Source organism: Leptonotus elevatus, chromosome 5, assembly GCF_054856555.1.
Source record: "Leptonotus elevatus isolate MCC_2025b chromosome 5, RoL_Lele_1.0, whole genome shotgun sequence".
NCBI classification, from domain to species: domain Eukaryota; kingdom Metazoa; phylum Chordata; class Actinopteri; order Syngnathiformes; family Syngnathidae; genus Leptonotus; species Leptonotus elevatus.
This window is the reverse complement of record NC_141243.1, coordinates 16,685,250-16,713,220: the sequence shown is the minus strand read 5'-3', so window position 1 is coordinate 16,713,220 and position 27,971 is coordinate 16,685,250. Positions and strand designations below refer to the sequence as shown.

The 27,971-nt window shown below is 39.5% G+C and overlaps 2 protein-coding genes across 7 annotated transcripts; one reads left to right on the top strand and one right to left on the bottom strand.

Moving 5' to 3' along the window:
• Positions 1-17: 17 nt before the first annotated feature.
• On the bottom strand, positions 18-25,690 carry LOC147173945 (E3 SUMO-protein ligase ZBED1-like). Of its 5 annotated transcripts, XM_086075878.1 has the most exons (6): positions 25,610-25,690; positions 11,820-11,942; positions 9,061-9,141; positions 3,983-5,626; positions 3,418-3,626; positions 21-1,716 (listed from the first exon to the last, which is right to left on the bottom strand). In XM_086075878.1, exons 5-6 carry the CDS (start codon positions 3,521-3,523, stop codon positions 686-688), a joined length of 1,137 nt encoding a protein of 378 aa, XP_085932004.1. In that variant the 5' UTR covers positions 3,524-3,626; positions 3,983-5,626; positions 9,061-9,141; positions 11,820-11,942; positions 25,610-25,690; the 3' UTR covers positions 21-685. The 5 variants fall into 5 exon arrangements, with proteins under 5 accessions (XP_085932006.1, XP_085932004.1, XP_085932001.1 ...); XM_086075880.1 differs by having other exon boundaries at positions 18-1,716; positions 3,441-5,626; XM_086075875.1 differs by having other exon boundaries at positions 3,418-5,626.
• antxr1a (ANTXR cell adhesion molecule 1a) lies at positions 3,586-27,952 on the top strand. 2 transcript variants are annotated; one of them, XM_086075882.1, is made up of 18 exons: positions 3,586-3,898; positions 7,862-7,933; positions 8,018-8,089; positions 9,066-9,147; positions 9,281-9,314; positions 10,356-10,435; positions 10,856-10,924; positions 11,828-11,908; positions 12,536-12,596; positions 12,703-12,801; positions 14,050-14,119; positions 14,212-14,290; positions 15,068-15,163; positions 17,074-17,115; positions 19,636-19,731; positions 19,806-19,973; positions 21,141-21,221; positions 26,286-27,952. In XM_086075882.1, the coding sequence occupies exons 1-18, from the start codon at positions 3,876-3,878 to the stop codon at positions 26,694-26,696; spliced, it is 1,716 nt and encodes a 571-aa protein (XP_085932008.1). In that variant the 5' UTR covers positions 3,586-3,875; the 3' UTR covers positions 26,697-27,952. The 2 variants fall into 2 exon arrangements, with proteins under 2 accessions (XP_085932008.1, XP_085932007.1); XM_086075881.1 differs by lacking the exon at positions 3,586-3,898 and adding an exon at positions 5,043-5,586.
• The last annotated feature ends 19 nt before the right edge of the window (positions 27,953-27,971 follow it).

Genomic DNA, 27,971 nt, shown 5'->3' with positions numbered 1-27,971 from the left:
AGTTTGCCCAGCCTGCTCTAGTGCTGCGAGCATCTGGGATGACTTCACAAATGGGATCTTCCTAGAAAAGTCCCACACAGCAAAACTGTCAAAACAAACACAATCCATTCTCTTTTCTCACACTAGGACTAAATAGAACTGCAATTACTATTAAAATTGTATTTCATAATACTTCCCAAAAATTTGTTGATTAGCATTTTCAAAAATCAAAAAAACGGCATCACACTCACCAGGCAGATGTCCAAAACACATTTAATGTGACGTTTCGGCACAGCCTTCATCAGATCACTTGGTTTTTCTTGAGCCACAGCAAAAAAATAAAAATAAATAAAACATATTTAAAATGTATAGAACACTAAAAGAAAGAAAAAAACAGACATTTTAAGCCAACTAACAGGCTTTAATTTAAATAGTGCAATTATTATCCAAATGTGCAACAAATGTAAACAAAAGGTTATTAAAAAACACAAGGCAACTCACCAAATGCGTTATTTTAAAGGGTAAAACAAAAATGTAAACTTAAGCAACTGGTTGTCTCATAGTGCAACAATTTAAAACAAATCGGATCTACCTACAGTGTCTGTAACCTCAGTGAACAATACAGCTGCTTTAAAAATGTTTTTGTTCAGACATCTTCACGCTTTTATCTCCTAAAAGGAGATAACGTTAATATGACAGATTACATTCACAAATTTTTAGCGAGGAAGACCAATTTGTCAACTTTATCTGGCTTGAGAGTAGCCCTTTGGCAAGTGACTTTGTTGCCACCTGTGCCGAAGACTCGTTCGGAGGGAGCGCTCGTCGCTGGAATGCACAGATACTTTCGGGCTAGTTGGCCGACCCTTGGAAAGTTTCCCTCGTTGAGTCTCCACCATTTAAGAGGATCCATCTCGCTGTTTGCATTTGGAGTGGACAGGTAGGCCTTCAGTTCCCCATCGATGGCCTCTCTCAGAGTTGGGGGTGCAGACATGGTGGCAGTTGACGATACAGCACCTGAGGTTTTGAAAAATCCGGCTAACGTCTTCTTCTTTGCTTTCTTTGGTGGACTTTGTTCTTCTATGTCGGGACTCCATGATGTGGATGGAGGTTGATGGTGTGCTTGCGCATCCAGCATGGACTCCAACTCGGACGCAGCTCTGGCTTGTACTCTCTCTTTCTTGTCACTGTCAATGTATTGGGATTTGAACCGGGGATCAAGAAGTGATGCCATGTCCAGCAAGGCATCAGTGGCGGGATCCTGGTATTTTTCTGTGAGGTAGTTGAGGACAGTCGTCTTCATCTTGTTTGTCAGCTCGCTGTGCTCATCGTCCAGGTTGAGGAGGTTGACTTTCAGCAGGTGCAGCACCGCCTTGACATAGGAAACACTAACATATTCCTCCTCTGAAAGTGCATCTGTGAAATCTCTCAGCGGACAAAGGGCCTTCTTTATGGACTCCATTACATCAGTATCTTGCCATGTTGGCATCAAGTGCTTCGTCTTATCGTCCTGCAGGACATGAGAAATGGCCTTTTCTTGTTCCGACACTCTCTCAATCATGGCAAGTTTGGAGCGCCATCGGCTTGGCGACTCTCTGATGAGTTTTTGTTGAGGTAGTCTCATTTCGGTTTGAGCTTGACTCAAATCCTGTTTCTTCTTCCAGCTGAAGGAGAATGCACTCACCACTTTCTTGCAGACAGAAACTGCACGTGTTACACGAGGATCTTTGACACTTTTTTCTGAAAGAAGAAGAACACACAATATGTTAAGCACTAGGTGTATAGATTAAATCAAACTAATAGCATGTTTATGTTTATTGTTTTCATTACACAGATGATCAAATTGATTGTAATTATATATATATTTTTTATATAAAACATTTCAATGTTTTTAAAATCATAGGTTAATGTAATGAATTACTGTGTTCTGTGTTCCTAGTTTATTAAGTGGAGTTATTTTCATAAAATAGCTCAGTACATTACATAGACTGATAGACACAGTTATCTAGGGCTGGGTATAAAAAAAATATAGAATAACCAATATTGAATCAATTTTCCTTTTCAAGCCTGATATCGATTCATAAAACCACAAGTCGATTATTTTAATATCTCTTTTTCCCATAAATTCATAAGCAAATAGAATTTTAAAGGCCACGTTTTTTGTGTCTTACCGTTTTCGTGAAATGTACTGTTAACATGAATGTAAAAGTATTTTTTCTTACATTTATGAAAGACCTGATTTATTGCACTTAAGACAATTCAGAATCTTTTTAATTTGCATTTACAATTATTGAATTAGAATTATGAAAATATTTTCATCTCATCTTTGCTAATGTCAATGTTTGTGTCGCACTTAAGTGATCATAACACATGCTAGTTTCATTAATATACTAAATCATTTAACCAGTTACTGCCTCCGCAAAATGTAATTTGGAATTGAACTCATTCACTGCCATTGACGGCTATAAACGTCAACATTTTGTTTTAACTATTTTTATTAGTTTAACACTTTTTTTTCCAATTTTGTTAACAAGAGTATGAAAAACTAGATTTTTTTAATTGTACATTTAGAACAATATAAAATTTGTGATTAATCGCAAGTTAACTAGTGAAGTCATGTGATTAATTACGATTAAAAACTTTAATCGCCTGACGCCCTGATTTTTTAATAATTGTTTTCTCTCTTTTTTTAAAATTCATTCACTGCCATTGACGGCTATAAACATCAAAAAATGATTTTAACAATTTTTATTAGTTTAACATTTTTTCCCACTTTTGTAACAAGAGTATGAAAACCTAAAAAAAAATAATGCGATTAATTACAATTAAAAATTGTAATCACCTCTTGCCCCTAATTTTTAATAATATATATACATTTTTAATGAATTTATTGCAATGAATGAGTTAATGTTTGTGGAGTTGTTGTCATGTCCTTGATATTTAAGAAAAATGTATGTTCCATAATTAATCAATATCGGATTGAACAGAAGTGAATCGAATCGCAAAAAAATCAAAATTTTATCGATTGAGTAAATTAAAATCGATACCCAGTCCTACCGTTTTCTGTGTTCTTAGGTTATAAGAGTTGGCTGACAAAATAAATGACTATGTTCCTAGTTCAAGTTGTTTTGATAAAAGCTTATAATTTCTGTTAACGTTTTATGGTATGTTTGTGTTGTGTGTTTCTGTAAAGCGCTTTGGCTGTTTTAAAGAGCTATATAAATAAAGATGACTACATCATAGACTAACACAACACATGTATATTCTGTGTTCTTAGTTTGGGTTATTTTAATAAAGTGCAATTTTAACATGCAGCAATAAATCAATAATTAATTACCATTACTGTTTGGTTTAAGATGTTTAGATTTTTATGTGACCCTGTTTAGTTATGCATCTTCAGCCTAAATGTATGCATTTCATCAATTCATTTAGTTCACTTACCAATGGCTAGATGCAGCATATACCCAAAACACGGCAGACAAGTCCAATTGTTGAGTTCCAAGGCCTTCACCATGTTAGTCCCACCGTCTATGGTCATGCAGGTCATATTCTCCTCTTTCAGCCCCCAGCACTGAAGAGCATCCCTCAGCCCTTGCGCTATGAGCTCCCCGGTGTGATCTTCTGGGATGTATGTTGTTTGGAGAGTCGCACTGCAAAGTTTCCAGTCGTGAATATAATGAATCGTCAGGCTTAAATACGGCTCTGAAGTGCGGCTGGACCACAGATCACTTGCTGTTGCAAAAAAACGGACAGTCCGAACTTCGCGTTCAATCTTTTCACGGCATTCAGAGTACAGACGTGGAATGGCAGTGCTGGAGAAAAATTTACGGCTAGGCAGATCATAACGCGGGTCTACGACTTCAAACAGTCTTTTAAATCCCTCGTTTTCCACATTTTTAATGGGGATCATGTCTTTAGCAAGGTAATAAGTCACTGCCTCCGTTATTTCTCTCCACCGCTTGCTTGTTTTTTCATATGGGGTGCCCTTGTTAACTGACTGTGTTACCGTGGGTTGTGTTAGCTTGGAGCTAGCGGCTGCCTCTGGTTGCCATGTGTCTGATCTCCGTTTGGTTTGGCTGTCGTTGTAGTGGTTTGGGTGCTGTCTCCGCACATGATTAAAAAGGTTCGTTGTGTTGCCATCCGACGTCCGAACGGCGTCTCTGCAAACTTTGCAAATGACTTTGGTTTGTGCCTTGTCCTCCGGGGAAAAGCCAAACCAAGTCCACACTATGGAGGTGGAGTTTCTTTTCGGCACCAAGTCTGTTTCGTGTTGACTTTCCGTCATGGTTTCCCGCAAATCCAAACAAACCCAAGCAAGCAAACAAACAGGGAGGCGGGATTGTCACGCACGGTGCACTGTGCGTGCTGTGATTGGTTGGTCGCAATGGTAGTACGTGTCAGCGGCTGTGGTCGATATTCTCCCAGACTGTAGGAGGCAGTAAAGAGCGTCTACGAGGTATGACCAACACTTCACCACTTTATTTATTTTTTACACTTCAACGCAACAAGCAGTAGCATTGCCAACATCCGGGCATTTCTGATACTTTCCCAATGCAACGCAATTAAAATGCTGGTGAAAGCAAACGTCGGTTTGCATTGCTTTTACCTCTGACCATCACACAAACTACACGGATTGTTATAGTAGTCAAACAACATGTAATCACATTTTAAAAATCAAAATAATCATCAGAAATCAAATTACAACGATCCAAAGTCCATTGCTTCAATGAGGAGAGAATTCTTTCACCGAAGTTCTTTTTTTCTTTCTTTCATTTTTTGGGGGGGGGTTTATTCTAAATTGTAAGACTTTTACAGTGGTTGACTTTGGGGGTTCTGTTCATCTGTTGTATTTTAGAACAGAAGTTTGTTTATTTTTTAAATCAATTGCGAAATTGTAATGCAAGGAAGTATATAAAAACAGCATATATGAGTGCCTACTACATACAGTAATATATTGCAACATACAATGAGTAAAATGACAGATCTGTGTAGGTTTCATATCGCACCACTTTCTGTCATGTATCACCTCTAGGGGGCAGAATATACTAATTGGTGGTGGAGTTCCCATTGTCCTGCTTCCATCACCTTAAGGCAGTGAGGGAGGGAAAAAATGTAAATAGTGAGAGTTAAAAAGTCAGAGTATCACTGGTTTGCAAAGCCATGTGGTGAACAAAAGGCTCAAGTGGGAGGTTGCGACTCGAGAAGGCCTTTGCATCATCTTTGTTGGACCCGCTGATGAGAGAGTCCACTCAAATCCACAACACTCGCTCACTTCTCCACTTCACTCCTTGAGTTACACTCCTGCTTTGGATTATTGTTTATTTTTGATGCCGCAGATGACTGTGAAGGACTGACAGAGGGATATGCAAGGAGGACTGTCTTGGCTCCATCTTTATTGACACATAAAAAAAAAAAGGTTCTCACTTGACCTGTGCGGGATTTTTCAGATGGAATAATGCCTTCATGCTGGAGTAGAAAATCCTGGTTTTCAGCTTTGTTTGCTGCCACACTGGTTGTTTCTCTTGTTTATGCTGGATCCGACCATGACAGAAGGCTGGCAGCATCATCCTCGTGCTATGGAGGCTTTGACCTCTACTTTGTCTTGGACAAGTGAGTTGAACTCAAACAATGAGGAAAATATGAATTCATTCTGTAAAAGAGTGAAAATACAATCTTATAGCATGCAGAGTAGACCCATTGAATTTGAAGCATATTAATAAGGTATTTATTGGGATTTTTAATGTTCAATAATATGCATGTTGCGATAAAGTCAGTAGAAATTTTTGGGTTTTCAATATACGGCCCCTGTTGTCATGCCATGTCAGCAATATGGATGGACTGATGTTGCAGTAGTGTCATGGGCTCCAAACTACATTTTAGCATGGCACACCGTATATCTACATACCATTAGTGTTCTAACACAATGTTGTTTTTTGACATAATCAACATAACACAGACCATGTGGGGGACATTTAATCCTAAATTGATGTGCAATAAGTTTGCACATACGCGCATGAATGTTGCTTTTAAGACAGGGCAAACTTTTTCATTTGAGGGCCACATACAGAAAAACAGAAGGATGCAAGGGTCGCTTTGAAATACTTTGACTTAAATTTATTTTAAAAAAGACTGAACTCAATAAATAAAGCAATTATTTATTATTTACTTTATATTTTCTATTTTTTAAGTGCTACTTAACAGCTTTGTGTTAGAAGTAATATGGCAAATAGTTCATGATTTTCAAGATTTTTGGGTGGCCTCGGCCCGGTCTCTCACTAGACTGGATTCACCCCTGCAATGAACAGCGATCAAATCCCATTTCCACATTCAGAACCACCACAAGATACAACTGTAGTAAACTGACCTTAAAAATAAATAAAAATAAACAGTTACTTGATAATCATTAATGTTCATACATCACACTTGAACAGAAAGTGGAAGAAACACATTTTGCTTCTAAAACTGAATTATTTTTATTCACCACATTATTATTATTATTATTATGTATAAACCAGCAGTGGCACCTATTTTTGACACCCTGACTCCACTCCTATTTTTTAACTAACCTTGCAGGCCATGTCAAATGTAATTTATTAGTCAGTCTCTTATTAGTATATGCCGCAAGCGGCTAAAAATTGGATGGCGGGCCACAAATGGCCCCCAGGCCATAGTTTGGACACCTCTGTTCTATGGGAATGGTTAGGGTGGGTTCAGCATGCACCAAACTCACAGGACAGTTCATTAGGTACACCTGTGCAATCTATTGAGATTCACTACAAAAGTAGTTTAAAAAAATCTACCTTTAGAATGATAGTAGTTGTGATTGATGCTGTTGAAAAGGGATTCATTTAATAGACGCTCACTATGTTGTGGAGGTACAGAGCAGAAATTTGCGTTGTCCAGTTGTCTGAGTAAATGTTTGATTTCCCATGTGGGAATCCTGCATGTATCAAAGTCTATGCACATCGACATAACATTCCATGTTTTCATGGAATGCATCATTTTGCTGCCTCCTTTTATCATTTTTACATTGCATTTTATTCTGGTTGTATTCAACGTGCAGCAACCGTGCCCTCCACCTGCCCCCACCCTCTTGGCCCTGTATTAGCCTCATCATCTCTCGGTGTCTTCGCAGCCTATCTTTCATTGGCTCCAGATGTTTTAATCTTTCAGCCTGTTGTCTTGGCCTTTTCGCACTGGAACTTATGTCATGGTAACAATGGAAAAAATAGGTGTTTGGTAAGAAGGAGGAGTGGCGAATCAGAGGTTATAAAAGCAACGTTGAAATGAGGACATCAACTGTGATTCCGCAATACAAGCATGCACATTTGCTCTTTATTTCAGAAAAGCTATTCAAATTCATTCGATAGTCATGCACTGCAGTTATGGATAGATATTTGTTAGTATCTGAATGATGGATGACTTCCTTCCACTTTGTGATGCTGTTGTGTTTATTTTGTAACTGCACAGGATATGGAGAACTTTATGGCAGTTGCTTTACAGCCTAATAAAAACATGAAGGAAAATTAAACTTGCACTGCATTCACCATAAGGGGGTAAAGACAACAACATTGATCAACATCAACACTGAAGTCGTTTTGATCACAGGGCGGTATGCATGGACATTTAATGATGGGTCATTTCTCAGATCAGAATAACAGACTTTGTTAATTGAGGGTGCATTATAAGGATGTTAACCGTAACTTGAGCAGCGCTATAACAATGTAATCCCTCAGGGCAAAGCGGCTTAAAGCTCCAAACTGTTGCTTATTTGCTTCTGTGGAAGCACTCTGGTTTTAATTTAACAGCATTCAATTAAAAAGCGGCTGCCTTTTCCTTTAGATTATGTGTAACAAGCTAACCATGTGACGTTTCCCTTTGGTAGATCTGGAAGTGTCATGGACCACTGGACTGAAATCTACAATTTTGTTGAGCACTTAGCCCATAAATTTATAAGGTAATCCAATCAGTGTTTATGCACAGCAGAAGCCTTCCAGAAATGGTTACTGATCTAACAGTGTTTATTTCTACTTTGCTTTAGTCCACAATTAAGGATGTCATTTATCGTGTTCTCTACTGAAGGGAAGATTTTAATGAGCCTGACGGAGGACAGGTGGGTACATATGACCTATTTTGGATGTTTTGGTTCTGGTCTAAAGCAGGTAATGATAAGGATCAAACTGAATTGTAACTCTGACCATTATTTAGTCCAAATATAATACTGTAGATTCTCTGCTTGCTTTGTAGTAGTGTGTAGTCCTGCATAAATAGACCAGATGTCGTGCCTTTTGCCCAGTACGAAAATAGTGTTGTTTTTCTGCAGCTCAATTTTCTTCTTTCATGAATAATTCTTTATTTTAACTTCTCCTCTCTAAAAGGTTTTTTTGTTTGTTTTTATCAATTGGGTTGTACAGGTTACAGATAAACTAAAAGTGTGGAGTTTAAAAAAAATAGTTTTTTATCTTAGTCTCATTTTCAAGAAGCAGGCCATTTGAACAGGGGTGTGTAGACTTTATCTACTGTACATTCCCTTCACCTCCTTTGTTAATCCGTGGGCAGTATTTGTTTTTTAAATGGCCTGGTCAGAACCATCAAAAAGCCCAAAACGGGTCACAGAACCGCCCAGGGTTTTTTAATAGTTGTATTAATTGACTGTGTTGTTTATTGTAATATAAATAAATACATAAGTGTATGTATGAATGATAATAATGTTGTTAGGTGCCCTTTTCTCATGGTTTCAACTGTATCAGATTTTTTCTCTTAAGTCGATGCGTTCAAATGTTGTATGACTGTCCCTAAACTTAAAACCATCCATTAGTATCACGATATGCAGTTGAATTGAGAGTAATGGAGTAACTCATCGTGATAGTTTGGCAAATATAACTCTAATAATATAAATACGTGTTATGCAATACAGTGCTTCAGAATATGTATAGAAATTAAGAAAACATGTAGAAACACATTCAACATACAAATATCAAAAGAAAAAAAGTCCCATGCTACATGCGAGTGTCATTTTCAAAAGTATAAATGAATCTTGAATACAATTAAATATATGATATGAAGTCGTTTTGTGTGTGCCACCTCAGAGAACGTATCAGCAAAGGTCTAGAGGAGCTCCAGGGAGTTCATCCAGGAGGAGACACCTTCATGCATGAGGGCATCCTGAGGGTGAGCAGCAGCATCTCTGTTTGTTTTTATCATTCGTGAACAGTAAATACACGACCCAATATATTTAACAGATGTTGCTTTCGTGCAGAGTGTGGTTGTTTGATAGCTCGTGGTCCTTGTGTTTGCCCCTCAGGCCAGTGAGCAGATATACTATGGTAACACAGAAGGTTTGTATTACAAGATTCTACTCTCCTATGTGGGTATGTTGTCATGTCAAAGTTGACCAATAAAATCATCCTATGCTAAGTATTTAGGAGTCAGATGGTCTGTGAAGCTTGTGGGCCTCGGACACTCGGAAGTGACTTTTATAAACTAATAGAGTTTTTGTTTTGGGGGAAAGAAATCCAACAGTAGCAAATATTTGATTCTACTGACCCCTACAGACTTGGTAAAAAGTCCATAAAAGACCAAAATATCTCAATCTCAAATAATTTAAAACAGTGTATGGAATTGTGAGAAACAGTTTTATTCAAATTATTTAGAAATTCAGTATCTTAAAGGGGAAGTCAACCTTAAACATTTCTTGATAATGTCATATGTGACCTCACTAGTCTAAACATGACATTCTGATTAATGTTACATTTGTGGAATATGTGTTATGCAGCAAAATCTCAGGGGGCGGCCATTTTGCCACTTGCTGTCTGACTGGAGATGACAACACACAGTTACTCAGGGCTCAAGCAACGGCCAATCACAGCTCACCTGTTTTCTGAAGCTGAGCTGTGATTGGTTGTTTACTGAGCCTGGAGCAAGTGTGATGTCATTTTCATCCGACAGCAAGTGGCAAAATGGCCGCACACTAACATACCATATTTAGACAAGTGGGGCTGCATAGAACATATTATTGTCAATATTTTATTTTAGTTATTTTTTGGGGAGGGGGGTGTGACTTCCGCTTTTAAAGACTTTAAAAAAAAAAATCTATTTATTAATTTTTTTACAACCAATCATGACCAAAAAACATGACTCATCCATGTTTCCATTTTTTTGTGGTTAAAATTACAGATTTCTCACAGGTAAAGTCACATTGAATGAGAAGCTGACTGCATCATCACAAACTGAAGCTCTGCCTTACCTTACTTTACCTTACCTGTATCTGCATGATCATAAATGGGGGGTTGGAACGGGAGGTTTGGCACCTTTATCTAGATACGCTTATATAATATATTTACTCTTAAAGGATCTGATCACATGGTTTACATCCGCAGGTTATCGCACCGCCAGTGTTATTATAGCTCTGACGGATGGAGAGCTGCATGAGGATCTCTTCTACTATGCCGAGCGAGAGGTCAGAGAGACAAATTGGCTTCCTCCACACTAATTGCAAGCAGGTGAAACGTGTCAGTTTGCACCACTAGCACCACTAACCCCATTAAACGGCGCCACGTAACTGCTTTGATCATCCTGCTGTTTACTGCTATGTATGTACGAGCTTCTGCCAGAGCCCAGTGCAGGTGAGACGTGTTGAACTCTGTTGTCAGACACACGTGGCCAGCCAGGGCAATAATAGTACTTAATTAAAACAATGATTTATTATTCAATATGGTCTTGGTCGTTGCATGTCTCGTAAAACAGTTAGCTGCATGACAAAATACAAAGCTGTGTGTTTCCAAAATGTTGTAAATTGCTAAGATGTAACGGAATCCATGTGCTGCGACTGCAAGGAATGTTGTCTTATTTGTGTTCTCAATTTTTGCCAACCTGACAGGCCAATCGTTCCCGGAGCCTGGGGGCCACCGTTTACTGCGTCGGGGTGAAGGACTTCAATGAGACTCAGGTTTTTACATCAACTTTTAGTCCATAAATCTCAAAAATGAAAAACATTTCACATTTATTTGTCATAGAGTCAAGCTTCTTTTACAGCAAATGCAGTTTCACCAAATCCTTCAACTCTCTCATTCGCTGTAATAAATAGGTCAATTTTTTTTAAAGCAGTATTTTAAAGATTAAGCTAATTAACTGTGCTCGATAACAGCAATTAATAACTTCTTGTGTGCAAATATTAAAATCACATATATTTTTCTAAAACGTATAATGAAGCATGATGTTATATGATATATTTGTAAGGGGGGGGGTGTTAATAGCAAAAAATTGCCAATTTTTACAATTTTTTGGAAAGGAGGGGTCAATGTCTGAATGTAATTATCTTTGTCTGATGTTGTAATGTGTTGGTGTGTAAAAAAATCAACAACAAAACATCAACAATGAAATAAAACAGCTCATATTGGCCAATTAAATCAGCTGGTTTATTACTTAGTTGAGATATTTCCTCAACTGAAATACAACCAGAAAGTACCGGTAATTACATTCTTTCTTTTGATTACGTCACATTTGCCCCGCCACAGACTCTGCGCCCAACTAAAAAATGTGCATATGCCAACCGGACCCATCAAAAATAGGGTTAGGATGTCTGGGACAGACAGTTACCAGGAACAAAAAGTCAGAAAGACACACATTACGAAAATTAACCTAAAATAACTTTTTAAGGATTATGATTCAAGTATATTTATATAAAATACTGTACATCATTTGCTCAATTGAATCCTGCCTTGTATTCCTGTAATGTATGTTGTCATTTGTTTAGTTAACAAATGTAGGTCAGGTATTAAAATGTAGAAATCTGAACAATGACTAAAGAACTAAGTGGCTTACTTGTGTTTTTCATTGCTCACCTTTTTAGCTGGCGAAGATTGCGGACAGTAAGGACCACGTGTTCCCTGTCAATGATGGATTTGAGGCTTTGCAAGGGGTCATTGATTCCGTAAGTATGTCACATTTGTCCACGCAAACACTACCTGTGTGGAAATAAATTATATCACATTGTTAGCCCACAAAAAAAAAATCACCTCTAAATATAATACCTGCACTCTATGACCTCATAGTTAGACCCATCAGAAAGCATACCAGACTTAAAGGACTTTACGTGCTTACATTCGTGAAACTCTGCCTTTGACAGAATTCCAGAAAAAAAGTTGCTGTGACGGTGACTTCTTTGCTGTTTTTGATCATTGAGGACCATGTTTGGCCGAACAGGATCAAATAGCTTATTGGCTCTCTGGTGACTTCATTGTTGTCAGGAAATAAAAAGCAGTGTGCCGTGACAGCAGGGCTGCCTGATAAGTTAGGATTGTCATCTGCAGTGCATTATCATCTCATTTGAATTTCAAGGAGCAAGCATGTTTTTGGAACACTTAAAAACAGTTGAAGTAGCAAAATCATGACAAGAAACATATCAATGCCACAAGTGGGTGCTGACATTTGCCATAAGACAGGAAGCAAGAGATTAGCATAAAAAAAACACTGACACTGTAAAAATGTTGAAGAGAATGCCAAGTTATTCCTGTTATAAGGCTTCCATATTGATGCTTCCCCCTTCTCATTTCCTCAGATCTTGAAAAAGTCTTGCATTGAGATTCTGGCAGCTGAACCCTCCAGTATCTGTGCAGGAGGTGAGGAAGCGGAGTTTCCCCTTCACGCTGAGCATCATAAACTTGGCACTGAGCATTTTGGGTCATCGCCAGCTGTTGATTTTGTGTTTTATTTCTCCTTCACCAGAGTCATTCCAGGTTGTTGTGAGAGGAAATGGATTCCTCCATGCGCGCAACGTTGACAAGGTCCTATGCAGCTTTCGCATTAATGACACCCTTACGAAAAGTGAGTGAATCATATCTTAAAGGGATAGTCAACCCCAACAATTTATTTACAATAATATATTTATGGGCCCCCACTAGTCTAAACATGGCATTCTGGTTAATATTGTGTTTGTGGAATATGGGTTAAGCAGCAAAATCCCCCTGTTTTTATCCATCTCAGGGGTAGCCATTTTGCCACTCACAGCTCACCTTCAGAAAACAGGTGAGCAGTGATTGGTCGTTACCTGAGCCCTGTACAACTGTGATGTCATTTTCTTAATTTGTATTCCTCAAACACAATATTAATCAGAATACCGTGTTTAGACTTGTGGGGCTTCCTAGAACTTATAAAGGTACATAAGTACCTTCTGGCCAACATTGTGAATGTCTTCACTGAGCTTTGTTTTACCTTTGTAAACGGTTCCGCCTTGGTAAATATTTGTGCTCCACAACATCTAATGGTGCTTAAGACTTTTGCAGAGCGCTGTCGTCGTTCTAATGAACTTTTTCTGAAATCTGAATATTCTTGCAAAATGGAGTTCGGTGGAATTCTGCAGACTAAATCCTGTGTGCTCTTCCCTGGATTCGTGGAGTTGTTCTTGAGAAGCCTCTGAGTCCCATTGATCTCTCTTTAATGGAAGGAAAAGCACACTGGATGTAAGGATAAACTTTGAGTGAGATCATATATGATCTGGCTCAGTTCCTATTGAGGCGAAGATTATTCGCTTATCCCTCCATCCTGCATGAAGTTTCAAGCATGGATCAGCGGTGACCCATGTGACTCTTGTGTTGATTTCCTCAATTCTGGGGTATGCTCTCCCCCTGCCAGAATAAACACAGTGGCCTGGCCATAGTGCTTGTTGGAGCTGCTTTCCTAAGAGCCAGCTGGAAACGGACAAGACCTAGATTTGCCTCAAAAACAAAAGCTGTCGGTTTCATTGAGGTGTTTCTATGATTCCCTTCATACTGAAAACATGTTTTGATTTTTTGAGGGAACACTCTTCTCAGAAATTTGTTAACTGACTTCTTGTGAAAGTCACTATTTTCTGCGAACATTTTCCTGGAGTCCCTTCTCCTATTGCCCAACCTTCATTCACTTAATGCGATGCCTTATTGTGAACAACAAACCAATTTCAGAAAAACATTATTACACTTAGAGAGTTATTTTTGGCCTTCCGGCTGTCAGTGGATATGAAAAAAGACTGCAATGTTTGACTCCTGTTCATCAAGTTCTATTGTTTCCCTGACCCTTTTCCATCATTCATTTCAGTGGTGAAACCTTTGATAGTAGAGGATACATATCTCCTCTGCCAGGCACCTGTGCTTCAGGATGAGGGAATGTAAGTTCACCACCGCACCCCTTTTGTTTTTCCACAGTGCCACCAGCATGACAGTTGAGTCATTTTCTCTCCTCTTTTTTTTTTCTTCCCAGGGCAGCAAATCTTTATGTCAGTATGAACGATGGGCTCAGTTTCATCTCCAGTTCGGTCACCATTACAACAGTGAGCTGTGTGAGTACAAAATGACTCGAAAAGTAGTCCTCTAACATGATAGATCCATTATGAATTTAAAAACACACAACTACAACCAAATCTTTTTTTTTAAAAAACGTTCTTTTTTATGAATGAAATGCGTCGTGTTAGACCAGCTGTCTACCCTGAGCTGGTATAACGTTTAGATTGACGTTCTGCCACAAAATTGTCACACTACCGAGTGCATCTGCCCTGCTTTGGGTAAATCGGTCTGAAAATTGGCAAAGCCTTGCGCTGATATGAAAATCAGGATCCGCCGTCTACAAAAATAGAGCACCCAGTCTTAATTCCAATCAGAAATGACAACGGTGCAATGACTATGTGAAGATGATTCACACACCTAATGTTTCTCTGAAATGTAATATCCTTAATATCTTAGTCTCGCACATTTTAGAGACACAATAGACCGAGTCATTGTGTCTTACGATTGCATCTAGTTCTATTTGACCCAAAGTGAGGAGCATCTGGACCTCCTTAGTCAACCATGTGCGTGGTTGACTTCAAGTCTAGAACATACAACATTGCTGCCAGCAGAGAAGCTTGCCTTTAAGCTTGTGGTGACGGAATTCTAGTAAGAATGCCATTCAGCGGTTTTACAGTGTTTATTTCCTCCAATCATGACAAATAAATTACATGGTGGTCTTTTCAATTACAGCCAAATCAAGTTGATTCAGTGAAGGGGCAAGAAATAAAAAGGCTCCATCTTTGGACAGTGAATTTATACATAGTGTGACGCTCTGTGTTTATATGTCACAGTCTGATGGGACCATTTTGGCTATCACGCTGCTCATCCTCATGCTGCTTCTCATTTTGGCTCTCCTCTGGTGGTTCTGGCCCCTCTGCTGCACTGTGGTGAGTTCACCCTCTCATGTAGATTAGTAGACAATTGTTTTTTAATAGCGTAGTAGCAGTAATAGCGCTTGTCTGGCAAACACCACCCCAAGTTGTTTCGTTAACTTATAAAACTGTGAAAATGTTATGTGCCAGTAAGGGCGCGTGACCCATTTGGACTCATATTGCAGAATGGGGTCTACAAACGGAAGAAGTCAAAGCCGTTGGGTAATTTAACGGTTTAAGTACGGGTAATTGGTGATTTAGGATTTTTTGATCATTTGTCTTGTTTGATGTATGTACTAATACTCTCACTGATTACAACATTAGGTATAACTGTACAGCTCCATAAAAATAAAAAAAAGATTCCTCTATAAAATAATGATTCAGCTTTCATTTATGTTGGAATCAATTCAACAATATGATGATCACACAATGCAAATACAACCTCTGTTATGGTCAACCGAAATTAGTATTTTTATTTCTAAGTCTGTGCCGCTATCATTTTGCAAGATTACCTTCACATTACTGTGATCGCAAACGTAGTCAAAATCCGGACTGTTGAAACAATGAAATAGTCACAGTTTTGGCCCATCAACGCTATAGTCAGAATAAGTAGCATGATGAAATCCAGACAACTTTTGCATGTGTCTGTTCTTGTGAAACAACCACTTATTATTTAATTGAACAAAATATTTGATAAAAATATTGAATGACGTATCTCAAGAGAAAACTGCTGCTGGTCTCAGACTGCTCATTTGAGATACTGTACACTCATATTATGACTATTGTCATATGTTAACGTATCTTGGAAAGAGAAAATACTACTTTCTCATGAAATCCCTTTTTTTCCCTCTTTTTTTTTTACTTCTTTCATCAGTCAACATAAGGGTTGGGAAGTATGACAATACGGTATGCTGCAGTGTCTAAAAATAGTAACGTCACTTTCAGGACTTTTGACGACCTAATATGATATCATATTATTGCCGGTATTACTGTATACCCCGGTGGTCAAACAATGTCAAAATTCGAATATGCCCCAGCTTTTGTCATCACTGAATAATTTGCATGATTTGTTTTTATGAGACTGATGAAAAAATACAGTATAGCAATATAAATCACCAGAAGTGAAGTGACTGTTGAAGCAGTAGGCTGCTCTGGAGAGTGTAATATGCATGGAACAACACATCTGTGCCAGCATCAGAATATTGCAACAAATTATCTCGTCACAGTCAAATGCAGCCTTTCTCTCTTTAAAAAAAAAAAAAAAAAAAAAAGGCACCACAGCTGGAAGCAACCAGACCAATATGTCCACTTCAACAGCATGGCTCCCTTTCCTCCTCTCTGTTCTTGTCTATTTCATGGCACTTGAAGTCCATGCGTGTCTGTTTAGGAAAACGATGCCGGGTTACCATGGAGAGTCGTTCTTGCTCCAGGATTTTGAGAAGGATGGAGGAAAATCACAAATAAGAAAAATCAAGGTCACGCAATGCATTTAATTTGCAGTCTTTATTTGGTTTATAATCAACCTGACAGCTCATCTGTAGACGGCAAAAATGACACAAAAACACGCACGAGAGTTGCGTGCAGCCCGTGCCAGGCAGACTAAACTGTACGTGCAATGTGTGATCACATAGGCTGGTAACTTTTCAGCCGTGCAGAAAGCTCAAACAATGCACATCTGAAAATGATGACTACATCACACAGAGAGGATACTGCTCCAGAAACATATCAATAAAAAGATAATATAGCATTTATGAAGCTCGTTTTTGCCTCCCAAAATGTGCAAGGCAGATTTCTAGGTCAGTCCTTTGCTCATAGAAGTGGACAAAGCATTTCCTCAGCCATGGGCGGAGACAACAACGTTTTCAACATGCTTTCATGACTTTATCTGATGTGGAATGGTCTTCTCTGTGTTTATCCCTTCTCAGATCATCCATGAGCCGCCGCCACCTACTGCGGACGAGAGTTCGGTAGGAGCGGCACCCTTACAGACGCTAATGACTCCATGCCGGTGTTTAGTTTATTCTGACATCGTAAACCTCAATGGCCGAGCGCTCTCATTCTCTCCCACCCTGGAATGAAAGTCTTCACCAATTTCTTAAATGTGTTGCAAGTTAACTCCCTCCAACATTGACAATGAAATTCGGACTTTTGCTATTTTCCAACCCATCCCAGTTTTACTGCTGATTTTAATTTATAGTCTCAAGTCAGTCTTCCAGCATTCTGCTAGGAAGTATAGCCAACTGTCGGCTGAAAATTACATCACAGTTGTTTAAAGCACAGGTAACGACCAATCACAGCTCAGCTTGCGAATGTCACATGACCAAACTCAGAAAACAGGTGAGCCATGATTGGTTGCTACCTGAGCAACTGCGATGTTATTTTCAGTCGACAGCTAGTTGCAAAATGGCTGCCCCTGAGATGAATAAACAGGTGGATCGTGCTACTTTGTAATATTAATCAGAAGACCGTTCTTACACTTGTGGCGCTGCATAAAACATATTATTGTAAAGAAAATTTTGGGGTTGACTCCCCCATTAACTCTTTGACTGCCAGACGTTTTCAGAAAAGGGATGCCGCCAGTGCCAGCCGATTTAAGCATTTTGACTGATCTTTCAAGGTCCACAGAAAATGTTCTGTTTGGACTATGGAAACACACGTACTACCAAATGAAAGATTGGACTTTCATCTTTCATCAGAAAAAAAAAGTTTGTTTCTACCTTATTCCGTTCTTTAGTAATCAACAATAGAAAATGGTTAGTTTGACCCAATTTCGCCTGTTTTGGACCAAAATATGGAGAAATCAAGCTTTTAGTGAAACGATATTATTTCATGCATTCTAGTGAATTTGACACTTCTTTTTGTCCATGAATGATGCCACAAACACCTAAATAGTGCTTTACTTCTATAAAACACTACCACCAAGAATGAAAAAGTGTTTTTTGATAGCAAAATAAGTTTATTTACATTCAACAGTGTAACAATTTGACAACAATTTGGCAAACTATTTACAAATGTGTGCAACTGTGGTGCTATTTACAAATATGTGGATGTTTCAACGACAGTTTTTCTTTTTGTAACACTCTCCTGCGTGCAAAGAGACGCAACAGCATTTGCACAACAGATTGCCTCTTCGCGTGCGCCACTTTCTTGCAGGCCGTTTTTTTCCGGGGAATAGCAAGTATATACTGCAGTGTGTCATCAAGTCTAATATCAGGATCATGCTACGGTTACGTTACGGTTTCGTTACGTCTCGCTTCCCCGTGTCCTTCAGTTGCTATACCGGGTGGTAGGAGATGTTCTGATCCATTTTATCCACTCCATTCATGGTGGCATCGTAGTCCAGAAACAGTGTCTTCTCCGTGATCAGACTGTACCCGCTCCTCCGATGAATATGCATTGGACTCGGGGTACTCTTCATTGTCCGATCGAATGTCCGCTTGTGCAGCTCCGCGTTTTCCGGCCTTAGCAGCGCTAGCCGCGCTTAGCCGGTGAGGCTTACTACGTGTTCATAACAGTCACGCCAAAGCTTCCAACTTTGGCGTAGAGCTCGGAGTCCTCATCATCATCATCATCAATCTGCATTGGTCGATGCCAACTCTCCATCGCCCGATCGAATGTCCGATTGTGTAGAAGTACCCGGCCGGCTATTGTGCGCGTTTTCCGGCCTTAGCAGCGCTAGCCGCGCTTAGCCGGTGAGGCTTACTACGTGTTCATAACAGTCACGCCAAAGCTTCCAACTTTGGCGTAGAGCTCGTTGTCATCATCATCGTTGACATCAATGCGCTTTTTAGTATTGATTGATGCTTTCCGTCTTTGAAAAAAATGCTCAAGCGTGAGCTGCTTGCAACCGGTTGCTTGGGCAGCCATTGTGGGCTTATTCAGCCATGTCTCCTCAACACTCTAGCTCCGCCTCACGTCTTCTACTGACGCCCACGGTGGGCGGCCCATCCAACCTTGTGCAAAGAGAGTCATCGCTGCCCTCTAGGGGCCAAAACGAGTCTTTGACTAATCAGATCTGCCTGATACTTTCAGCACAGCTGCCCAAGGCTTTCCTGCACCCGTTTTTGAAAAAAAAAAAAAAAAAACATAGGGGACGTCTTTTAACGTCCTCGGCGCCCTTCCCTAGGTTTATGCTAAACGTTTTATAACGTTTATGGCAGTCAAAGAGTTAAAATGTTAATCAGCCTAAATTTGATTGAAAGTGTTGGTGAGGTATTAATTTAACAATATTGTATGTTTATTATTGTGGTTATAGTTTGCAGAGTGAGAGTGGTTTGTAATATTTTGACCCTTCTATGTAGCCTAATGTAATTTTTATTTTACTCTTTTTAAAAAAGGTAATTGAAATATTGTACTCAACACTTGGTATGATGCAACCATAGCAACAGAGACATTTTAATAAGCAAAAATTTACAACATGAAGCCAGAAAAATGGCTGATTTACTGTAAATACCCTCATCATTGTACTTCCTGTCTCAACCCTACAGGACGATGAGGACGATGATACACCAAAGAAGAAATGGCCGACTGTAGATGCTTCCTACTATGGAGGACGGGGAGTTGGGGGAATCAAAAGGATGGAGGTAAGAACAGAATGTCAAGATACTCAATCTTAGGACTTTGCCAATGTAAGATACATCAAACTGGTCTTTGTTAGGTTCGCTGGGGTGAGAAAGGCTCCACTGAAGAAGGCGCAAAACTGGAGAAGGCCAAAAATGCCAAAGTGAAGATGCCTGAGCAGGAGTTTGAGCATTCCCCCACGCGCATTCTCAACAATGGCATGCAAAAACCTCTCGGATCCCACAAGTGGTACTCTCCCATCCAGGTACAAGAATGAATGCTCTGATCAAGAAACTTCAACCTGATTCAGATGCTTTTGTCCATTTGACATAAATATCTGTTTCTACATGATCACAAAAAATATGCAACCTGATCTGATGAGATGCGAGAAAGATTTGCAAATGATAAACTGCTACAAGATGAAAACCCAATCAGGATCAGAGACAAACAGACGAACGTTTGCCAGTTTCCACTGTTACATAACAGCAACTGTTTGCATGCCGGTTTGTCTATAACATGCCTCTTACGAAGGATCAATGTTAATCAGCAGCTGGCCATGCAAGTAGAAACATTACTAAGATCTGTTTGTGAAAATTGTTTGTGAAAATTGTTTGTGAAAATGGCACGCGATATATTCAAGTTAAACTACTGCTTTGACGCAGCTATGCCAGCATTCGGTTAGAGGAGTGACCATTCCTTTCCAGCCAGCAGGAGATTGCTAATAGAAACCAGGCTCCTGTTGGACTGACCTCCAGGGAATGGGGCTGCGCGACTAGCATTTTTGTGAGGGAAAAACAGCTGTGTTGCCTCCCTTTGTCCTCAGCCTATCTGCTTGTTAAAACTGTGAATACACATAATGTAGATGGATGTAGACATAGAGGGCCTTGATATATTTTTACTGTATGTCTGGAAGAAGCAAAGAAACTAGCTTATTACATTACAACATATGCGTCATTAACTCATTCACCGCCATTGCAAACGTAAAAAAATTCATTCGAACTACTTCTATTAGTTTAAAATGTTTTCCCACTTTTGTTAACAAGAGTATGAAAACCTAGAATTTTTTTTTATTGTACATTTAGAACAGATATAAAATTTGTAATTAATCGTGAGTTAACTAGTGAAGTCAATGCGATTAATTACAATGAAAAAATTTAATCGCCTGACGAGATGATTATTAAAAATTAGGGGTGATTAAATTTTTTAATCATAATTAATCGCATGACTTCAATAGTTAACTCCCGATTAATCACACATTTTATATCTGTTCTAAATGTACAATAAAAAAAATCTAGGTTTTCATACTCTTGTTAACAAAAGTAGAAAAAATTGTAAACTAATAGAAATACTTAAAAATATTTTTTTGACGTATATAATCGTCAATGGCAGTGAATGAGTTAAGATTCACATTTTAACTCCTTTGTTTCTACAGAGCAAGCTGGATGCACTGTGGGCCCTTTTAAGAAAAGCTTACAACCGTGTGTCTGTCATGAGACCCCATCCAGGTGATAAGGTAAGATTCCACAAAACTACAGATAACGTCAATCGCTTTGAGTGATTGTATGAAAATGGTGGACTGCAGTGAGCTAAGGCACCCATTATGCCCAAGGAAAATTTTACAATACACCACCAAACAAAATGCAAAGGTGGCCAGCATCCTGAGATGATAAAGGCAAAAAGAAAAAAGAATTACTCAAAATATGGTTTAGGTAATTATTTTAACGATACATATGCACAACATGATCATTTACAGCATTGCAAATAATTTTGCGGTCCCCAGGGAACCTGTGACCCCAATTTGAGAAGCACTACGCAAAGAGAGCCTCATGGGTGAACTGTTGGTAAATTGGGTGTTAACCTCCGTCTAACGTTTGGCTGCAGTGCAAATTCATGCAGGGAAAAGATGTCTGCTGAAGTCATCACAGAAAAAATGTTACTTCTCAATGGCCAGATGTGCAATCAAGGCGATAACGGTTCACTTTACTGTCGGCAGGCTACGTGCAGTGATTGGCACAAATGAGCGACATCACAACATTAGATGTATTCAACGATCTATGTTAAGGTTAAACTGTAGGAAAAATATTGTGCTGGCTGACTACTATACCATTTTTGATTTTTGCATTTTTTTTATATTCTTTCAATAATTTGCACAGATTCCACTCTCCAGGATTGCATGTTAACTGCCAACAGTTAAATGCAATGTTATCTTCACACCCCCTCCCACCCGCACAACCGTCCATTGAGAAATAAACATTTGGCTTTGTGCTGTGACGACTTCAGCAGAAATCTTTTCACTGCATCCATTCGCACTGCAGCCAGACTTTAGATGGAGGCGAACTCCTTACAGACTTGCATTTAAAACAACAACATTTATCAGTATTTTTTTTACTGGGATTTGCACCAACATTTTGGCACATTCACCACCTTGGCAACTGAAACAACCCTTACACTTGATAAGCTAGTAATGTAATGTAATCTTTATATTTAGAATAACAACTCACATTTGAGATTTAACTCTTGTTGTGGAGTCATGTCATACTCAATCAGCATTACAATCCAGGTTGTTCTATATAAAGACCTTTACATACACATAAGAACTATATGTATACCAGCTGCTTGATTGTTTTCACAAAACTGTGTCTGGTGGCACACAGCTGTGTTTACACTCAAGTCTGACTGGGAGTATGGAACAATGTGAGTCATTGCTTCATCTCAAGTGTTTCTCATTTAACTCGCAAGGACAACAGACGGAATGGCAGGCCGAGCTTTCAGGGTAAAACATGTTTTTGGTTGTTCATTGTAGAGTGATACAGGTTGCATGCACGCAGGCAAACACACGTCTCCAAGAATGATTGTGACGCAGTATGTCAAACAAGGCCAAACTATACACAAATGCAAAATCCATTACAGGAAAACAACATCCTCGGAAGGTTCACATCCATAGCTGCGTTTTCATTACAGTTTTTCGCAAAAATAAATGCGATATTGTACTATTTCGATAAAGTCACCATTTCGACTTGCCGGTGTTTCGCTTCTGAGGCGCAATTCTCGTAATTTCCCGTCTCGCGGGATCTCGCAGTTCTGTAGAGGGTGCTCATGATATTTACGGGAAGACAGACGCCCGGAGTTGTTAATATTACTTTAAAATCATCTACCTCTCCTCATCAAGCGGGTTCAACCATTTGGTGTTGCTGTGTGCGCGCGCTAAGAACTCGCGTTATGGTGCGGACGGATGGATTTCAACGACGACGTGCGCCGTATGTCGCTCTTTTGCTCGTTGCCAGGGGCAACGGCCATTTCTCATGCAACGATATGGGACGTACGTGCGTTGAAGGCGGCATATCGGCTCCATAACTGAAGCGTTTTGTGCTTAAAAAGACTTGTTATCCCCTCCGGAGGCAGCTCCGACACAAAAGCGAGTAGCCCCGTACTTCCTATTTCCTTTCCTCCGTGAGCGGGCGGGGGTCACATGACGATGACTCTAGGGCAGAGGTGGGCAATCTCGGTCCTCGAGGGCCGGAGTCCTGCAGGTTTTGGAGGTTTCTCACTTCCAACACAAGCTGATTCCAATCAACAGGATCGTTATCAGGCTTATGCAGAGCTTGCTGATGAGCTGATCATATATCAGCTGTGTTGGAGAAGGGCAACGTGCAAAACCTGCAGGACTGCGGCCCTCGATGCCCACCTCTGCTCTAGGGAATGCGCAAAAAGTGTTTCCATTACACTTTCGACACGTCTCAAAAACCACCTCATGAGAGCGTAAAAACTTTCTTGCGATATTTGAGGGGTTTTTTTTCTCCCGAAAATCGTGTTTCCATTACCAGCTTGCTTTTGCGAAACTTGCCTTTTGCTAAGATTCTACTCATCATCATCATCATTAAATCATTCTGTTCATCTGTGATGCCTCGAAGATCCATTTAGTAACATTTTGCTTAGCGGAGGACTGCATGGCTAACATATTGGCCACTCCTGTCATAGTTAGCTTCTTAAACACTTTCTCCGGAGAGCTTCAAGCATTAGTGCGTGGCTTTAACACATATGCACGCACTCACCAACCAAAACATTCATATTATTACGTTCTACAATCGACATTCAGTCGTCAAGTCCACCTACTGAGTGAAGTCATCAAGGAAAAAAAGCAAACAGGTGTTCAACATTAACCTATAATTGCATAGTCACGTTTTTTTCCAGCAAAGTTGCACTTCCACTTTAATTATGTCTCATTTTTTCCAAAATGGTTAAAAAAAAATTTGATTTGACCTGCTTTGACGTCATCCATAGGGACCAACACTTGTCGCGACTAGTGAACATTTCTAAGAATAGACGTCACCGCCCAAATGTTTATAATTGCCTATATTAGTATAAACCTTAAAATACATACGTTGTATGGCAAACAACATTTTGGGTTCTATTATCCATAGATAGCACAGCTGCGCTAAAACATAAAAAACTGTTTTCGTGCTGACGAAAAGCCTGAATGCGCTTGCTTGGGAATTAGATTAATCTTTCCGCGCCATGCTGGGCGTTCCGTCGTACCAATGGTGTTTGGTTTGACATGTGCCCGGCGCACCTGACAATTTGGTGGCTAACTTGCTGCAACCATGTCTAAATATTAGCACAAGTAGTGTAACGCAATTTCAATTTCGGCGAATTTGTCAATCTCATCAACAGACCATTTTTGGGAAGAAAAATAGCAACAAAGAACAACACAAAACAATCTTTTGATGCTTTCTGAACTAAGGATTCACCTAATATAAATTAAAATGTGTGAAACTTATACAACCTCAGGGACTTTTGGTTTTATGAAACCAACAGCAAACATCCTGAGCCCAAGTGTGTCTTCCTCATTGCAGACCTTCTTCGGGGCACTGAAAAAGCCTCCTTGATGATTTGCAGTAAACAGGCTGCTCTGGTTACAATTAGGATCCTCCATTTTATAACTCCTCCTAAATGAATGCCGCGGTGGGACTAACGAGATCCATCAGTGGCAAACTCCATGTCAGGTTCCTGTAACATGTCGTCTACTACTGGGCCCGAAAAGATCAACTCTGTTTTTATGCTGTATTAAGTAGATAAAGGGGAGTCATTTCAACACAGTACAGTGGGTTAAAAAAACAAAACAAAAGAGTGTTTATGCAATCTAACAGTGGCATCTCGGTTTTTGTAGTCAAATCCAGTTAAAAAAAAAACTGCTTATATATTCCATAGTTATCAATTGCTTTTTATGTAAAGAACACATTGCATGCCCATCTGTTTTCCACTTTGCTTGTCACACTTTTTTAGTTTGTTTGCTCAACAAACTTGCTGTTGTTGACAAACGCGTCAAAACAAGAGCACCTAGAGAACGCAGACCTCCACCGAGGCACAAACATTCACGTGAACACAGAAACTACAACACTTTAAAAGTTACAATACTGCATAAGATCTACTTAAAACTCAATTCCCATTACAAGCATTGACCTTGCACACACATTCCATTTGAATTAAGAAATGACATTCAATGTGTGTAATGTCAACATAATTGAGTGGAAACATCATTGAGAATTTTTACTTATCAAACGAATCCAGGTTGATGAATTAAGAAACGTTGGCAGGAAATTGTACACAATAAAGAAGACAAATAACCAAAGTGTTGTAATTGGAAGCAGGTGTCTGCTTCTACGCAACACACTGTTAAATGCAACACACACGAGTAGATGTTGTCTTGAAGAGGAAAACCTCAACTAAACACTCAACATGAAGCAACAAAATAGAAAATGTGAAACCAAAAGAAGACTCATTATGCTAGCTCGCCAATGCTACGGTGACATTTCACCAAGACAAGACCTAGCAGTACGTTTAAAACAAACAACACACACATAAAAAGCCCCTACAAACAAGGATGACAACAATTAGTCTTACCTTTGACGTTTTTTCTTATTTATCGATCATATGGTAGACATTCCAAAAGCCATCTTGCTAAATGCTAAACCGGAAAAAGAGACTTGATTTTGATTGGTCAAACGAGATGTCAATCTCTTCAATTTGACCAATGACTTTTGACGATACGTCAAACTTTCACTAAACATCATAGTAAATGTTACATTTTGTGCTGGGGATTTATAAACTTCTAAAATAAAATATCCTTTGTTTATTTACTGTAAAAGACAAACTTTTTTTTGTTTTGTTTTTAAACAAAATTATCATCATAGATAAAATGGTGAAATAAAACGCAAATGTACTTGACCTTAATGGCCTTTCCTACAGTGGTTTCTTGTCAGCATTTAGTAGGAATTTGAACAAAAAAGTGAAGCACTCAATCATGTTTGAATTGGACCAAAATACTGTATTTTCCAGCAACATGAGAATCATTGAGCCTGCTCCAAACTGAACTTACTGATGCACTCCAAAACAATGACAGGTCCTGCCTTTACTATCTTCTCAAATAACAATTTGTTATGAAAAGAAGGGTGCAAAAGTAAAACCTTAAAAAAAAAAAAGAACAAGCTCTTCTGCTTTTATAGGCCTTTTGGAAAGACACCAAAAGTCACTGCATTGTAAACGTCTGTGTAACATCTGGTCCACTTTGTCATTTCAGGGCAGATGCATGAACTTTATTCGTTTGAAGTCGGCCCCCCCTCACTACCCCCACTACAACCCGTCGCCCATCTACACCCCTCCCTGCAGGAGTCCACCTGCACCACAGGGCACCCTCCCACCGACCCCCAACGTCCCCTCCACATCCCCCCCGTGCTCCGCCACCCTGCCCCTCCTTCCTCCGACGCCTTCCGACGCGTCCCCCTCCCGTCCGTCCACCCCTCCCTATAACACCCCGCCTCCCAAACGGGCTCTCCCCCCCACCTCTTTGCACATACCCGCCGCGCCCGAGCTGCCGCCCACCCCGCCGCCGCCCCTCTCGTCCTCCGGCACCCTGCCCCCGTTACCTCAAGGCCCCGCTCCCGCACGAGCCCCGCCACCGGCCCGCCCCCCGCCACGTCCCGGCCTGTGAAAGCGAGAATCCCGGCAAGAATTCCAAGCGCGTGACCATGTTTGATTGTGTCTGCAGAAGAGCAAAGCCCAGCAGGCTGTGGCCGACCTGCCTTGTGCGGAAGACAACGAGGAGCTGCTTTCCGCTATTTGTCGACACGGACTTTTGTACACATCTAGCCCAGCGGATGCTTGAATCACTGACTTTGTATCACACGAGAGCATTCCCGCAGAGAGCTTTAAGTGTCCACTCCCTGTCCAGCAGAGACGATGAACTCACACATGGGGAGCATGACTCCAATTGCATCGTGCGCAATTCCACAATCTCTTCAGTTTTGATATCATTGAAACTGAGCAAGTTCATCCATCCATTTTAATGGCGCTTGTCCTGGGTCAGGGCTGAGTTGGAGCTCAAGAGACTTTGTCCGAGAGCCGGTCTATGAGGCGGGCTACACAACGGACTGATTACGATTCTGAATGTTCGACCTGTTTCGTTGAAAGAAAAGAAGAGAATTAGTATTAGTTGGAAGGGTATAGCAAATTGTTAAGGCACATACGAATAGCCATTAGTGCTCTCATTTACACAGATGGAAAATTTGGAGTCAGCTGAGCAATTGCATGCCAATTTTTCTACATTTCTTTGCCCTTGATCACATAGAAGAGGGTTTCTCAAACTTTGGGTCCAGGAGTCCCTTACAGGGTCTTAACATTATTTATTTTTTAACATTTCAACATAAATATTCATACAATAATTAAAAGGAATTGAACCGAATTAAAGAGAATTATATTTTTGCTAACAGGACTGTAAACAGAGACAAACGAGTTTGGTCGTTATATTAATGAAAACACTCTTTTCATGGCATTTTTCTAAAAAGCAACAAGCAGACATGTTCGGAATCATGTTCACATATGTAGGGATGTTACATTTATATGATACGTCCAGGGTTATAATAATTTTGGATTTTTCATTCTAGTTAGTTTGTACTTTGTTTTGACTTTTGTGTTATAAATTAACTCATTCACTGCCATTGATGGCTATAGACGTCAAAAATAATTTGAACTATTTCTATTAGTTATTTTTTTCCCATTTTTGTTAAGAGTATGAAAACCTAGAATTGTTTTATTGTACATTTAGAACAGATATAAAATTTGTGATTAATCGTGAGTTAACTATAGTGAAGTCATGCGATTAATTATGATTAAAAAATGTAATCGCCTGACGCCCCTAATTTTTAAGAATCTTTTCTTTTTTAAAAGATAAGATTATTAAAAAAAATATATATATATATATATATAT